This window comes from Mobula hypostoma, chromosome 2 (assembly GCF_963921235.1).
Source record: "Mobula hypostoma chromosome 2, sMobHyp1.1, whole genome shotgun sequence".
NCBI classification, from domain to species: Eukaryota; Metazoa; Chordata; class Chondrichthyes; order Myliobatiformes; family Myliobatidae; genus Mobula; species Mobula hypostoma.
Window position 1 is genome coordinate 228,290,897 of NC_086098.1, and position 16,073 is coordinate 228,306,969.

A 16,073-nucleotide genomic window follows, 5' to 3' on the forward strand; every position below is an offset into this window, starting at 1 on the left:
ACGAAAGAGAAGCCAGGATGGTTTGATGTCTTCCAGGTGCCGGGGTCAAGAGTATCTCAGAGCTGCTGCAGAATATTCTCAAGAGGGAGGATAAGCAGCCAGAGGTTGTGATGTACATTGGCACCAATGAGATAGATAGAAGAGGTTCTGTGTAGTGAGCATAGTGAGTTAGGCAAGAGGATGAAGAGAAGGACCTCCAAGGTAGTAATCTCTGGATTACCCCCAGTACCACATGCTAGAAGGGGCAGGAAGAGAATGATAGTACAGATGAATGAGTAGTTGACTAAGTGGTGCAAGTGCAGAGTTTCAGATTTCAGGATCACTGGGATCTCTTCTGGGGAAGGTATGACCTGTACAAAAAGGACGGGTTACACCTGCACCCAAGGGGAACTAACATCCTTGCCGGCAGGTTTGCTAGAGCTGTTGGGGTGGGTTTAAACCAGGGGTTCCCAACCTTTTTAATACCATGGATCCTTACCATTAATCGAAGTGTCCATGGACCCCAGGTTGGGAACCCCTGGTTTAAACTAATTTAGCAGTGGGATGGAAACAAGAATGATAGGTCTGAGGATCGGGCAATTGGTATACAAGTAATGCAATGTGTAGTGAGACTGTGAGGAAGGACAGGTAGATGATGGGGCAAAATTGCAGTCAGTGGGATGAGTTGATGTGCAACATGCGGGCAAAATCAAAAAGGGTGAGGACTAAAGGTGTTATATTTGAATGCACAGATTTACAGAATAAGATAGATGATGTAGCATATTTAAGAGATGTGGGCATCACTCAGTTGTGGCTGAAAGAAGATCTTAGTTGAGAACTTAACATCCAAGGATCCGTCTTGCATTGAAAGGACAGGCAGAAGGCAGAAGGCAGAAGGGGTGGGGTAGCTCGGCTGGTTAAAAAAAATCAAAATCCTTAGAAAAAGGTGACTGACATATGATCACAAGATATACAATTCATGTGGGTAGAGTTAAGAAACTGCAAGAGGAAAAAAAGACCCTGATGGGGATTATATAGAGCCCTCCAAACAGTAGCCAGGATGTGGGATATAAATTACAATGGGAGATTGAAAAGGCAGGTAATAAGGGCAATGTTATGATAATCATGGGGCATTACAATAGGAGGCAAATTGGGAACATCACGTTTGTGCTGGACCTCAAGAGAGGGAATTTGAAGAACGCCCACAAGATAGCTTTTTAGAGCATCTATTGGTTAAAGGTAAAAGATGAGAAATTTAAGGGGAAACTTCTTCACTCAGAGGGTGGTGAGAGGTGGAATGAGCTGCCAGCAAAAGTGAAGCACACGAGCTCAATTTCAACGTTCAAGAGAAGTTTGGATAGGCACATGGAAAATAGGGGTATGGAGGGTCAATGGGAGTAGGCAATTTAAATGGCTCAGCATGGACTCGATGGGCCAAAGAGCCTGTTTCTATGCTGTACTTTTCTATGACTCTATAATACCAAAGGATATCAAAAGTTGTTTTTTCCCAGAAATACTATACAAAGAGTAAAATATGCAAGAGTGGATATTGGACTTCCGGAAAATAATGTTGGAGAAGAAGAAACGGGATGAAGAAATAATAAGTATTTTGCATGAGTCTTCACTGTGGAAGACACTGGTAGTAGTATGCCAGAAATTCTAGTGTTGGAGGCAGTAGTGAATGTAGTTGCTATAACTAAGCAGAAGCTGCCCGGGAGCTAAAATGTTTGAAGGTGGATAAGTTACCTGAACCAGATAGACTATACCCCAGGTTTCTGAAAGAGGTAGCTGAAGAGATTGTGAAGGCATTAGTAATGATCTTTCAAGAATCACTAGTTTCTGGAATGATTCAGAATGACTGGAAAAATGCAAAAGTCACTCCACTTCTTAACAAGTAGAGAGCCCATGGTATAACAGGAAAGATACTGGCTTGGACAGAAGATTGGCAGGCTATGTAAAGAGTCAGAATAAAGGGAGCCTATTCCGGTTGGCTGCTGGTGTCTTGCGATGCTCCACAGGGGCTGGTACTGGGACTGCTTCTTTTCACGGAATTGATGGCTTTGTGGCCAAGTTGGCAGAAGATACAAAGATAGCTGGAAGGCCAGGTGGTGTGGTGGAAGCAGGAAGTCTGCAGGACATGGAGAGATTGGGAGAAGTGGCAAATTGAGTAGAGTGTAGGAAAGTGCATGGTCATGCACTTTGGTAGAAGGAATAAAGGCACAGACTATTTTCTAAACAGGGATAAAATTCAAAGGTACAAAGGGACTTGGGAGTCTTTGTGCAGGATTTCCTAAAGGTTAACTTGCAGACTCAGCAGTAAAGAAGGCAAATGCAATTTTAGCATCCATTTTGAAAGGACTAGAATACAAAAGCAAGGATGTGTTGCTGAAGCTCTAAAAGGCTTTGGAAATACTGCACTTCGGAGTATTGTATGCAGTTTTGGGCCCTTTATCCAAGGAGAGATATTTTGGAGAGGGTCCAGAGGATTCACAAGAATGATTCCTGGAATGAGATGGTTAACATGCACGGAGTGTTTAAAAGAATGGGGGGCGGGGTGGGGGGCGTAGGAGAAGAAACCTATTGAATATTAAAAGGCCCAGAGAGAGTGGATGTGGAGAGGATGTCCCCTATAATATGTAAGTCCAGGACCAGAGGGATCAGAATAGAGGGATGTCCATTCAGAACAGATGAGAAGAAATTTCTTTAGCCAGAGGGTGGTGAATCTGTGGAATTCAATCGCTATGGACAGATGTGAAGGCTAAGTCACTGAGTACATTTAAAGTGGAAGTTTAATAGGTTCTTAGTTAGTCAGGGTGCCAAAGGTTACAGGGAGAAGGCCGAAAATGGGGTTGAGAGGGATTCATAACTCAGCTATGATAGAATGGCAGAGCAGACTAGATGGGCTGAGTGGCCTAATTCTGCTCCTACAGCATGTCTTATGGTGTTATGATCTAAACTGTTGGCTCTCTGGGACTGAGGTTGATTAATGGCAGTCCATAAGCTGCATTAGTTCAAATTGCACAGATTAAAAAAAATTAAACTTGTGCAGCGTATATTGAGTGATTAGAAGACAAAAAAGGTGAATAATCAAACACAAGTTTGAAGATACAAAAATGTTTGCGCGAGTGACAGATTTCTTTAATCTGAGAAGACGACCATAAAATGTGATGAAAGAAATAAATCAATTTGTTCTATACAGGAACTTGCTAGAGATAAAGTGGATTTGAATCTGGAAGATCTAATTAGAAAGTGAAAAATAGTCCCAATTAATTTTGTCCAGAGTAGATAAAAATGGAAGTAAGAAGTGAAACTAATGACATATCATCTACAACGGTAGATGTTTATATATTGCAAGGGGCTGTTGCACATTGCCACATACACAAGGAAAAATACATGAAGCTTTATACATTGCAGAGGGTAGCCAACTCTGTTAAAAAGAAAGAGTAAAGCAGAGGAACAAGAGCAAGTGACTGCCTGAAAAAACAGAAATAAAATATAGGCTGTAGTGCATAAAAGCACACAATTATCCAACTGGCAGATAATGCCCAGTACGTGTACGACAAAAAAGACGGAGGCATTAGTGGGGTTGGGCAATGGTTATTAATGAAGAACAATTCCATGGAATACAATATAGTTATTGTGAACAACAAATGAAATTCTGCGGCTCTGCTGGTATTATTTACAGTGGAGAATTTTTGTAATTATGGCAGAGGATTCTTATAATTAAGGCAAAGACACAAATAAAGGTCTGATTCACGTAGCAGGGCAAGAGTGGTAACTGAATTCGTTGCTTTTCAGAAGCAGAGGGGAAAAAAAAATCAACCGGTTGGTGAAGAAACCAGTAACAGAGAGAAAAGCAAGAGAATGAGAAGACAAGATTTAAAAGATCTTCAAAAGTAGTCCAAGTACCTTGTACTTGCTTCACTGCTTCATTAGGGAAGGACAATATGTGGGGGAGATTAATTAAGATTCTTCAGACTCTAGGTCACTGCTTCTTCCCAAAATGAAGAAAAATAGAACTGATTTTTTTCCCCAGGAAAATGGGTCATATTTGAGGTGCTGTGGAATACCACAGTGACCTCTAGACATAATTTCCATGTGTCATACATAAAATACACAAGACCGTGGAGCAAGAAAAGGGAAATGATTTTTAAAGTATTGCACATTGTACAAGGTAACCATCACTTGAACCCTAAAACATCAACTGTAATTGTCTGTCAATAACTTACTTCATTTGTTTCTAATCATACCAGACTGAGTTTCAAGTCCTGTACAGGGTATTTTTCTTTTGGATTTGTTATGTTTTGAGTCCACATTTCATTGTCTCCATGTGAAATAATGCATTTTTGAGAAAAGGTAGCAAAGTCAAATGAAGGGTCAATTCAACTAAAGCAGTTATTATTTGTTTACACTCACATGATGTCACGATTCAATTATAAAACTGAAGGTTATTTATACCTCAATTTAATGTCTAAATCAGTGTCCTTTTTCTCTTTATAACTGATCAAATAAACATTTCACTTCAACCCAGCATTGTTACCTGCCTTATTCAATAATTAATTTCAAATGACCAGAGGAAAAGAGGAATTGATTTCAGTGCAACACATCTTCCACAAGTTGCTACATCCATCGTCCATAGATCTTAATTCACAGTACTTTCACAGCTGAAAATATTGTCTCTAAGGCCCCAAACATGATGATCCAAATTCCTAATTGAACATTAGGTAGGGCTTCGCCATAGTTGAAAGTGATGGAAAACTGTCATCGTCCTCTGAACCCTTAGTGCCTTAGGGGGCACATGGGGCCTCAATGGAAAACTGTAACAACATTAAAATGTATCCGACATTTTCAGTGTTACCTTGGTCAGAGGGATGTCCACTCACAGTGCAAATTATGCCCATTTAACTTGTTCCAATCACTGACTGGACCACAAAGACCAAGTTTAAAGTTTTTAGGGGTATATCCTTGCACAGCAAATGTACAACATGAGAGGCAGAATCCTGGGATGGTTGACAATATAGATTGTAGACAATGTAGCTGTCAATGATGTCGAACATCCTCTTCTTCACTCTCATTTGCCTGTCCATTTCTTAGGAGTAACTCCGTATCAATGTCAGTCAAAGCCATATCGTGGAGCTTATCAATCCTTCTGTCATTTGATGAATCTGAGAAGGACAGATGTTGAAAGTAATTTATAGATGAGACTATGCACAAACAATAAAATTAGGAACATATTTCTCCTATGAAGTTATAGTTATTCCATTGGCTTGTTTTGCTCAGTGATCTTGCTTTATTTGTAGTTAGAATAGCCATACCCAGCATGCAGTGCAATTGGAAGTTACTTTAAAATCAGAAGCATTTGACCTAAATAAAGTGGCTGTCAAGATTTCATCTTGAAAGAAACAAAAAGCCTTGTAAGGTATAGTGGTACAGCTAATAGAGCTGCTGCCTTATAGTTTCAGCTATACCAGGGTTCAAACCCCACCTCTGGTGCTGTGTAGTTCACATGTTCTCTCTGAGACTACACATTTTCCTCCCAGTTTTCCAGTTTCCTCTCACATCAAGCACATGTCATAAGAAAAAGACCCAAGATTAGATAAGGATGATGAAATCACATCAGTTTAAAGATTCCTAATTTTGGTTATTCTGCAAGGGAGAGCATCCCAGCTGCTTTCCAAGAAAGAATTAACTGGAATAAAAAAAAGAGGATCCCTGTAGAAGAAATATAATTGCACTTAGAGAAATGAACAAGATAAAATGTATCTTGTACCACTGCCAACAAAGCAATAGCTGGCAACTCTAAGCAAAGATAAGCTTTAAAGTAATATTTGTGGAAAAACACAAAACTTGACTGCCCAATCACGAGAGAAGAGGAGGATGACAGGAACTGTGAAACCTTACTGATAGGAAAACACAAGTTGTAACTACTTATGCTCAAACTACTACAACAAAAAATAGTTTTAAACAAGAAGCAAAAGCTGTACCTTCTGAATAGATAGCTTTAAGTGCTACATGCAATGAGATTCCAGACAGGCACATTACAAATCCCAACCAGTTTAAAACAGTCAGCTGGTCACCCATCAGATGGCTGGCAAGGACCAGTGTGCAAACTTCCTGCAAGAGAAGCACAAAGCACTTTGGATTAGTACACAAAGATGTCCTTTATAATCACACATAAAGCACATTGTAAACACACATGTATCCTCCACAGTGAATAGAGAAAGTAAGAGTAGGCTATTTCGCCTTTCGAGCCTGCTCTAACATTCAATTTAGTGCCCTATTCCTAGTTGTTCCCCAAATAGCAACATTTAACTCCTTTAATATACTTAATGTATTGGCTTCAAATGATTTCTGTGAAAGAGTATTCTGTACGTTTATCACTCAGCAGAAATTTTCCTCATTTCAATCTTAAATGACTTACCCTTATCCTTAAAATGTAAACCCTTTCCCTGACATCTGACATCTCCATAATTAGGAATATCCTTCATCTGTGGTTTGTTCAGTCCATAGGACACAAGGAACAGAATTAGGCCATTTGACCCAACAACTCTGCTCCACCGTTCAACCATGGCTGATCATTTTTTCCCCTCCTCAGCCCACCCTATAGCCTTCTCCCTACAATCTTTGATGCCGTAGCCAATCAAGAACCTATCAAACTCTGCCTTAAGTACACCCAACGACCCAGCCTCCACAGCTGCCTGTGGTAACAGATACCACAAATTCACCACACTCTGGCTAAATAAATATCTCCGCATCTTTGTTTTAAATGGACGCCCCTCTATCCTGAGGCTGTGCCCTCTTGCCCAAGACTCCCCACCATGGCAAACATCTTTGCACATCCACTCTGTCTAGACCTTTCAACATTTGAAAGGTTTCAATGAGATCCCTGCTCTTATATTCTAGACCAGGGGTCCCCAACCTTTTTCACACTGCGGACCAGTTTCATATTGACAATATTCTTGCGGACCGGCCAACTGGGGGCGGGGCGGGGGGGGTAGGGTCACCAACGGGCAAGAATAGCAGTCAAATACGCTGGGATTACCAAAAGAAGACTACAATGACCATGAAGCCTTGTGCGGGCACCAGTGCACATGCGTGACTGCGATTTTTTTCTACAAATCGTTTTTGGCAATTCTGTTCGGGGGGGGTGTTAATCACAACCAGAATATCGGTGATAAGTGGCTAATACACTCAATTTCCTTTCTAAAAGGGTTTATCTAACCAATTTAATATTAAACACACAGCACATATTTTCCTCGCATGAATATAGCAATAAGGACAGGGGAGCTTGAAGTAAGTGTTGAATGAACTTCCAGTAGAAGTGGTAGAGGCAGGTTCGATATTATCATTTAAAGAAAAATTGGATAGGTATATGGACAGGAAAGAAATGGAGGGTTATGGGCTGAGTGCAGGTCGGTGGGACGAGGTGAGAGTAGCGTTCAGCACGGACTAGAAGGGCAGAGATCGCCTGTTTCCGTGCTGTAATTGTTATATGGTTATATAAGTCAATAGCATCACAACATTTTAAGTAACGTTTGGATATTAAACACGCAGCACATATTTTCCCCGTATGAACATATAAAATCATTGCAACACACCAATATCACTGAATCAGTGGGAGCCCTGGGCTTGTTTTCCTGCAACAACACAGTCCTATCGAGGGGTGACGGGAGACAGCGATAGTCAAATGGGGTTCCTTATGTCCAGTCTATTCCGCAATTTAGCTTCCGTTGCATTCATTGTAGAGATATGTTGGAAATGGAAGCAACATTTCAGAGCTTTCGTGGCTATCTCAGGACTTTTAGCCTTGACTTTGATCCAGAATGCCGGCAGAGATGTTATGTCAAACATACTTTCCAGCCCGCCGTCACCTGCAAGCTCGAGGAGTTGATCTCCTTCCCGCGCTGAAATGGTTGACACGCGAGTAATGACCTCGCATGTGTAATGGCTCAACAGTGGCCGTGACAGGGAATGAGGAAAGGTGCAGCTGACTCATATCGGCAAATCATATCGCTTCCTCGCGGCCCGGTGGTTGGGGACCGCTGTTCTAGACTTCTTGAAATGAATGCTAACATTGCATTTGCCTTCCTCACCACCAACTCAGTCCACAAGTTAACCTTTAGAGTGTTCTGCACAAGGACTCCCAAGTCCCTTTACATCTCAGATTTTTGGATTTTTTTCCCTGTTTAGAGTCTGCACATTTACTTCTTCCACCAAAGTTTCCAACATGCATTTTCCAACATTGTATTTCCTTTGCCACTTTCTTGCCCATTCTCTTAATCTGTCTAAGTCGTTCTGCAGACTTCCTGTTTCTTCAACATTACGTGCCCCTCTACCAATTTTCGTATCATCTGCAAACTTGGCAACAAAGCCATCTACTCCATCATCTAAATTACTGGCATATAGCATTAAGAGAAGCGGTCCCAACACCGACCCCTGCGGAACACCACTAACCACCGCCAGCCAACCAGAAAAGGATCCTTTTATTCCCAATCGCTGCCTTCTACTAATCAGCCAATGTTCTAAATATGCTAGAAACTTTCCTGTAATACCATGGGCTCTTAACTTGGTAAGCAGCCTCATCTGGGGCACCTTGTCAAAGGCCTTCTGAAAGGCCAAACATACAACATCTACTGCATCCCCTTTATCTAACCCACTTGTAATCTCCTCAAAGAATTCCAACAGGTCAGCCAGGCAAGGAAACCATGCTGACGTTGTCCCATTTTATCATGTGACTCCAATCACCCCGAAACTTCATCCTTAACAATCAACTCCAAAATCTTCCCAACCACTGAGGTCCGGCTAACTGGCCAATAATTTCTTTTCTGCTGCCTTTTTCCTTTCTTAAAGAGTGAAGTAACATTTGCAACTTTCCAGTCCTCTAGCACTATGCCAGGATCCAATGATTTTTGAAAGATCATTACTAATACCTCCACAATCTCTACTGCTACCTCTTTCAGAACCCTAGAGTACAGTTCATCTGGTACCTTATGAGAATAGGTTGAGTGAATTTGGCCTTTTCTCCTTGGAGCGACGGAAGATGAGAGGTGACCTGATAGAGGTATACAAGATGATGAGAGGCATTGATCGTGTGGGTAGTCAGAGGCTTTTTCCCAGGGCTGGAATGGCTGACACAAGGGGGTATCATTGGTGCTGGGAAATTAGTACTGACGGGATGTCAGGGGCAAGTTTTTCCACACACAGAGTGGTGGGTGTGTGGAATGCACTGCCAGCGGTAGCAGTGGAAGCTGATATGATAGGGTCTTTTAAGAGCTTCTTAGATAGGTACATGGAGCTTAGAAAAATAGAGGGCTATGTGCTAGGTAAATTCTAGGCAATCTTTAGAGTAGGTTACATAGTCGGCACAACATTGTAGGCCAAAGGGTCTGTAATGTGCTGTAAATTTCTATGTTCTATCTAGCACGCTGCTAGTGCCTTCCACAGTGAATAGTGATGCAACATACTCATTTAGTTCCTCTGCCATCTCCTTGTCCTCCGTTATTGCTTTTCCGGCTTTATTTTCTAGCTGTCCGATATCCATTCTCCTCTCTTATTTGTTATATACTTGATAAAGCTTTTACTGTCCACTTTGATATTGTTTGCTAGCTTGCTTTCATATTTCATCTTTTCCCTCCGAACAATTCCTTTAGTTGCTCTCTGTTGGTTTTTAAAAGCTTCCCAATCCTCTATCTTCCCGCTAATTTTTGCCTAGTCGTATGCCCTTTCTTTTGCTTCATTAGCTTTGACTTCCCTTGTCAGCCATGGTTGTACTACTTTGCCCTTTGAGTATTTCTTCACTTTTGAATATATCAATCCTGCACCATTCTCATTTTTCCTAGAAACTCATGCCACTGTAGTTCTGCTGTCATCCCTGCCAGCATTTCCTTCCAATCTACTTTGGCCAGCTCCTCTCTTATACCACTATTATTTCCTTTACTTTCCTGAAATACTGCTACATCAGACTTTACTTTCTCCCTATCAAATTTCAAGCTGAACTCAATCATATTGTAATCACTGTCTCCTAAGGGTTCCTGTACCTTAAGCTCCCTAATCACCTCCAGTTCATTATAAAACACCCAATCCAGTATAGATAATCCATTAGTAGGTTCAACAACGAACTGCTCTAAATAGTCACCTTGTAGGCATTCAACAAACTCACTCTTGAGATCCCATTACAACCACATTTTCCCAATCGACCTGCATGTTAAAATCTTCCATGACTATCATTGCATTACCCTTTTGACACGCCTTTTCTGTGATCCACATCCCAGCTACTGTTGGGAGCATACATCTGCCATCAGGGTCCTTTTACCCTTGCAGTTTCTTAACCCAACCCACAAGGATGAAACATCTTCTGATCCTATGTTACATCTTGTTACTGATTTGATACCATTCTTTACCAGCAGAGGCAATGGCACCTCCTCTGCCTACCTTCCTATCCCTCCAATACAAAGTGTAACCTTGGACATTTAGCTCCCAACTACAACCATCTTTCAGCCATGATTCAGTGATGGCTACAACATCATACCTGACAATCTGTAATAGCGCAATAAGATCATCCAGCTTAGTTGTCCTGTTAGAACTTTGTAGATTTAAAGAGACATCCTCTTATTCTTCTAACCTTTCACAAATATAAGCTTACTTAACCCAATAACTCTTCATACAAAAGCCCTTCCTCCCCAGAAGTCAATCTGGTGGAACTGCCAAACTTCTCCCACAGCAAGAACGTCCTTTCTTCAATGTTCAGGCCAAAAGTCTTTTTCCAAAGGAAGGAGAGTCTAAAACTATAAAGAATAAGTTTAAGGTGAGGAGAGAGAAACTTAAAGGAAATCTGAGGAGCAAGTTTCTTTTGCACTTCGTGCTAATATAGATCAAGAGGTGATCACTTAAGGTAGCATTTTAAAAGCCATTTGGAGTTGGTTAGGAAAGGAGCCTAATGTGGCAAATCAAATGAGCACAGGCAATCACCACAATCAACATGAACAAGTTGGGCTGAACACAATCAACATGAACAAGTTGGGCTGAAAGGCCCTTTCTATACGGCTCAGCTCTATGGCTCTAGTTTTGGAGGAGAAAGAGTTACAAGCAAACTCTAGCTCCTCCCCCAGTTCAATAATACAAGTCATAAATAATTGAGAGCTAAGAAATTAGCCTTAGGGTATTTCACTAATTTCATTTTCTCAACCTGAAAGAAAGCCATGTACTCTAATGTGCTAACTAATCTTTAATTCATTCTAACGCAATTCCTCTCTGTGCCAGCTCATGTGCTCTAAATGGAGGAAAAAAGTCGCTGTCAAGATATTTCATAAAACAACAAGGAAGCTTGGAGGTCAAGGAAGTCTTGAGTTTCTTCCTCCCATCCCCCCATCCGCCAGGTAAGCTATACCATGACTGAACTCGCGCTAACCGAGGGGTTCCCTACCCGAGTCCACGGAGCCCTCGGTTAATGGTAAGGGTCCATGATATTAAAAAAAGGTTGGGAACCCCTGCCCTAAACTGCTTTTGGATATAATTTCCCCACAGGATCTGGGCCGAGGATTACATATTGCCTGGCTGCAGGTAAAGTTTGTAAGATTGTTGACAATTTGTTGCTTGAAAGTGGAAGAAACATAATCCAGAAGGGTTAACATTATTCAAGAAACCCCCGAGGGTCAATACATATCATTTACAAAATGTTACCGAACAAAAGTAGTCAGCATTGATATGTTAAGGCAAGGCCATAACTAATAGCTGAATATTTAGAAGTGGGGCCAATTGCCTAATAACAGGCCAGTAAGTCATTTGACAAGAGGCCTAGATTTAAGCAAGGCCTTTGTCAGGGTGCTGCTTAGCAGACTGAACAGGAACATACAAATGCACACATGGAACCCAAGTCAAAACTGCAGTGGATCAGAAGCTGGCTCAAGAGGAAGAAGCAAAGGGCTCTGGCCAATTCATGAATAAGTAACTGCGATACTACTTGCTGTGAGGTTCTGTTAGCTACTTTGCTTTCCAATTTCTATGTAAATATACAAATCCACGGAAGATTAGAGACTTTTCGTGTCATTCAATTTGATTTCAGTCTTTCTCTTTCAAATTCTGAGCAACTCACTATAATTGTAAACACAAAATAATCTGCAGATGCTGTTGTCAAAGGAACACTCACAATGCGCTGGAGGAACTCAGCAGGTCAGTCAGCATCAGCTGAAAAGATTAGTCGACGTTTCGGGCCGAAACCCTTCGTCAGGACTGAAAACTTTGGGGAGGGTTTGAGAAATGCTGGTAGTTGAAAAAAACAGTAATTTGAAAGACAAAGGGGTGGGGGAGGGGAAGCAGGGAGGTGAACATAGAACTTGGTATGAACATAGAATCCTCCAACTTCCAGTAATTCCTTCCTCTATCCCTATTTCACATCACCTCCCTCATAGTTCCGCCTCCTTCTACTACTTCGCATTGTTCTCCTGCCAATCACCTCCCTGCTTCCCCTCCCCCACCTCTTTGTCTTTCAAATTACTGTTTTTTTCCCAACTACCAGCATTCTTCAACCCCTCCCCAAAGTTCTTCTTTCAGTCCTGACGAAGGGTTTCGGCCCGAAATGTCGACTAATTTTTTCAACTGATGCTGAGTTCCTCCAGCGCATTGTGAGTGAACTCACTATAATTTTTCTTAAATGAAGATCACCCTCTCACCCTAAAATGAAGAATCTGATAGAGAACTGTCATCAACCTGTTTGGTGCATTTTCAATCAATGAATTCATTGTGGAAGTCAGAGACACAGGGGAATATCAGGTGCTAGTAAATCCGATCTCTCTCTGCTGCTGGACCTGTCAATGAATCCACTGGTGATTCCAGCATATACAAGACAGTGTGGCCACTTAATTGAAGTCAGTCACCAAATTTTATTAAAAGGTTCAGGTGTTTTTTAATAATAAAAAAATTGAAAGTGTACTTTGACATAGTATTTATGAAAAAGAATTTAAATGTCTAAGTATAAGGACATCTAAAAGGAGTGAAAAAAAAACCATGAACAGCAGTGCATGGTCGAAGTCTGTCAGGCTGTACAGAGTATATTGCTCAAGGGCACATTGCCTCTTGCATTGCCTTGTGTAAGTGCTGCTAAATAAAAGTCTCCAAATATGTCCTTTCCCCTGTTCATCACCAGCATGGGGGAAGAGAGTAGCCTTGTATTTTTATTGCAGATTCCAATGCCTGCGATTCTTTGTCTGCATGGACAAATATGGCCACAAAATTACAACAGTGTTGTGTAAAAAGGTATGAAATTCAAGTGGCTCACCTTAAAAATACCTGCGATGGATAGGGTCAAGCTGGATGTTCTGGAAACCAAAAGGAATTCAGAAAAGCAGAGTCCAAATGCTAGAAATCCTCCTCCAGCCAAAATAAGCAACGTATGTAATAAAGCAGAGGTCTCATGGTAGCGAAATAGTTTCTCTGAAGCAGACAGGCTGAGTCCTTGTGAAAGAGAAGTTCACTGTTATATCATTTAGGACCACCCAAGTTATTAATAATACAACTCCAATTGATTTACTTTAGAATTTTTTGTAATTTTATAAGTTTGCAATGCACTCCTGAAAAACAAATACACCTCAGTATGAAGTGAAAATAAACCTGATTCAAAACATTCAGAATTACTTGGCCTTGCAATACACATTATCAGGCACTATTAAAATCTGTTCGATCAGACTGTGCTTTTGTTCCCATTCCTCTTCAGCTCACCCTCATTAGCATTCTTCTCGTTGTAAGCATACTCTGATGAATGGAATAACTTTATTTTAAAACAAACAAATCTATCAATCTATCTATCCATCTATCCATCCATCTATCCATCTATCCATCTAACGATATAGCAGAGAACAGGCGCTTCCAGTCCATGAGCCCCACCACCTAGCAAATCACCTATTTAACACTGGCCTAGTTACAGGACAATTTACCAAGACCACTTAACCTACTAACCGGTACGTCTTTAGACTGTGGGGGGGAACCAAAGCATCCAGATGGAACACATGCGGTTCACAGGGAGAACGTACAAATTACTCACGGATGACACTGGAATTGAACTTTGAACTCCAGGAGCACCGAGTAGTTATAGCGATGCACTAACTGCTATGCCACCATTTCACCCATCTACAAGATTGCCTCGACTACCAGTCCTTACAGCAAGTTCCACACTTCAGTCTTTCTCTGGGCAAAAAAAATCCTGAACTGTGGCGTTTCCCACAAACTGAGATTCTCTTATCTGTCAAACCACTGCAGAAAATAGAAAGCAGGGTTTTGAAAAATTGTGGTAATATTTCCTAATAACATTGCTAGTTCTGGTCTTGTTTTCTTATCTTTGGCACCTACCCCAGTGCCTCTGTGGCAACCAGAACAGTTAACAAATCAAGTATAATTGTGGTTATACACAAGCGCAGGTTCATTTCTCCAAAATCCATTTCATTGGTTGCCCGTCCCAGTAGGCTATGTGTCAAAAATCAGCATTAAGACAATAGAGATGATTCAGCACTGTACCAAGGAAGTGATGTACTGCCACAGCCACACACTATTAAAGAAAGAGCAGCCTGAATTTATAACGTGCTGCGAACACAAAGCAGAACTCTGATAATCCCGTACCCTTAAGATTTTGGTGGTCTGGATCAACATATTTTCTGGATTATTGGACGTTACTCTGATTGATAACAACACTTTAAGCTATTCTACTGTGGCACAAGTTCCAGTGAACTGAATGAGTTTAAAGTGAGCAAGTAGTAAAGAAGTTCTTCTAGTTGAGGCCACAAACCTACCCAAATTCCTGGCCCTCTGTACCACGACTCTGACTCAAGTGGTACAGCTGGAAAAGTCTGGGTCTAGCCTCGGTTTCTCGCTCACATTCCGCACTAGCAATTGAGCCAGACACAAACTATCAATTGTACGCGGCTTTCTGAAATTTTCTTGTGCACCAACCAAAGGAAAAAAAAAATTTTAGAACAGAAAATACAAGAATCACCCAAGATACAGGTTCTGCAGAGAGTCAGAAAGAAAAGGGAGGACAGGTTTATGAAAATCCAGAGCTTAGAGAATTAGCAGCCAGAGACAAGATCAACAGGCATTAAAATAAGTATTAAAACTGCTGGATGAAGATAGGAGGGTTAAGACTAAGTTCAGCAGAAAATAAAACAAATAGTGAGCAGTAATAGGACTTGTATCGCAATATACATCAACGTATTCAAACTATTGTCCAGTTTATAAAATTAAAATTTCACATGAAGGCTAACGAAGGAAAACTCACTGCAAGGTAGTGAAGGCTCTGAATCATGAGCAAGAATCCTTTCAGACAAGGGTTAAGACACTTGTGATCCATGCAACAGCTTGCACCTACTGTACATGTACATTTCATATGAATCTGGAGCCTACCACAGTGGAGAAAAGAATAGGAAATAACTGTGCTCTTGCACAGCATTCCTCTGCATGAATGGATTTTGACCCCCAACTTTATCCCCACCCACAACCCTACTGAACAGTCTCTTCTCTCCAACTCTCCTCTGAACTCAAACTCTTCGATATTTTCATATTTTTTTTAAATACTCTTACAGTCCATTAGTGCAATTCACAACTTGCTTCAGAAGTGGACGTTGTCAAAGGTCCAATTCCTTTGAAGACTTTCATACAATTATACAAAAATTATACAGAATACCAAAACAGGAGGAAATCTGCAGATGCTGGAAATTCTAGCAACACACACACAAAAAATGCTGGTGAACGCAGCAGGTCAGGCTGATGCTGCCTGGCCTGCTGCGTTCACCAGAATACCAAAAGGTGCTTCTGTTCTATACCCCCAATTATTTACTTGATGGAAATTAAAACAATTAGTTTGCCATGGCAAGTATTTTTTAAGGATATTTAATGTTTTGTATAAACATCAAGAACAGTTACTACCCCTCAACTATCAGGCTCTTGAACAAAATAGGATAACTACATGCACTTAAGGACTCTTATCTTGTTATCACATGCTCTTTATTTATTGTTATTTAGTTATATCTGCATTTGCAGTTTGTTGTCCATTGATCCTGTTTACAGTTACTGTTCTATAGATATCCAAAAATGCCTACAGAAAAAGAATC

General features: G+C 40.9%; 1 protein-coding gene across 1 annotated transcript in view; it reads right to left on the minus strand.

Annotated features, from left to right (window-relative positions):
- Window positions 1–508: 508 nt before the first annotated feature.
- slc35c2 (solute carrier family 35 member C2) overlaps window positions 509–16,073 on the minus strand; it is a 40,527-nt gene continuing 24,962 nt past the window's right edge. The window contains exons 7-9 of the mRNA XM_063041593.1: window positions 13,253–13,428; window positions 5,964–6,093; window positions 509–5,144 (exon numbers count right to left, since the gene is read on the minus strand). Of these exons, the coding sequence (XP_062897663.1) occupies window positions 5,020–5,144; window positions 5,964–6,093; window positions 13,253–13,428 (431 nt within the window). The 3' untranslated portion in view covers window positions 509–5,019. The remainder of the gene's footprint in view (window positions 5,145–5,963; window positions 6,094–13,252; window positions 13,429–16,073) is intronic.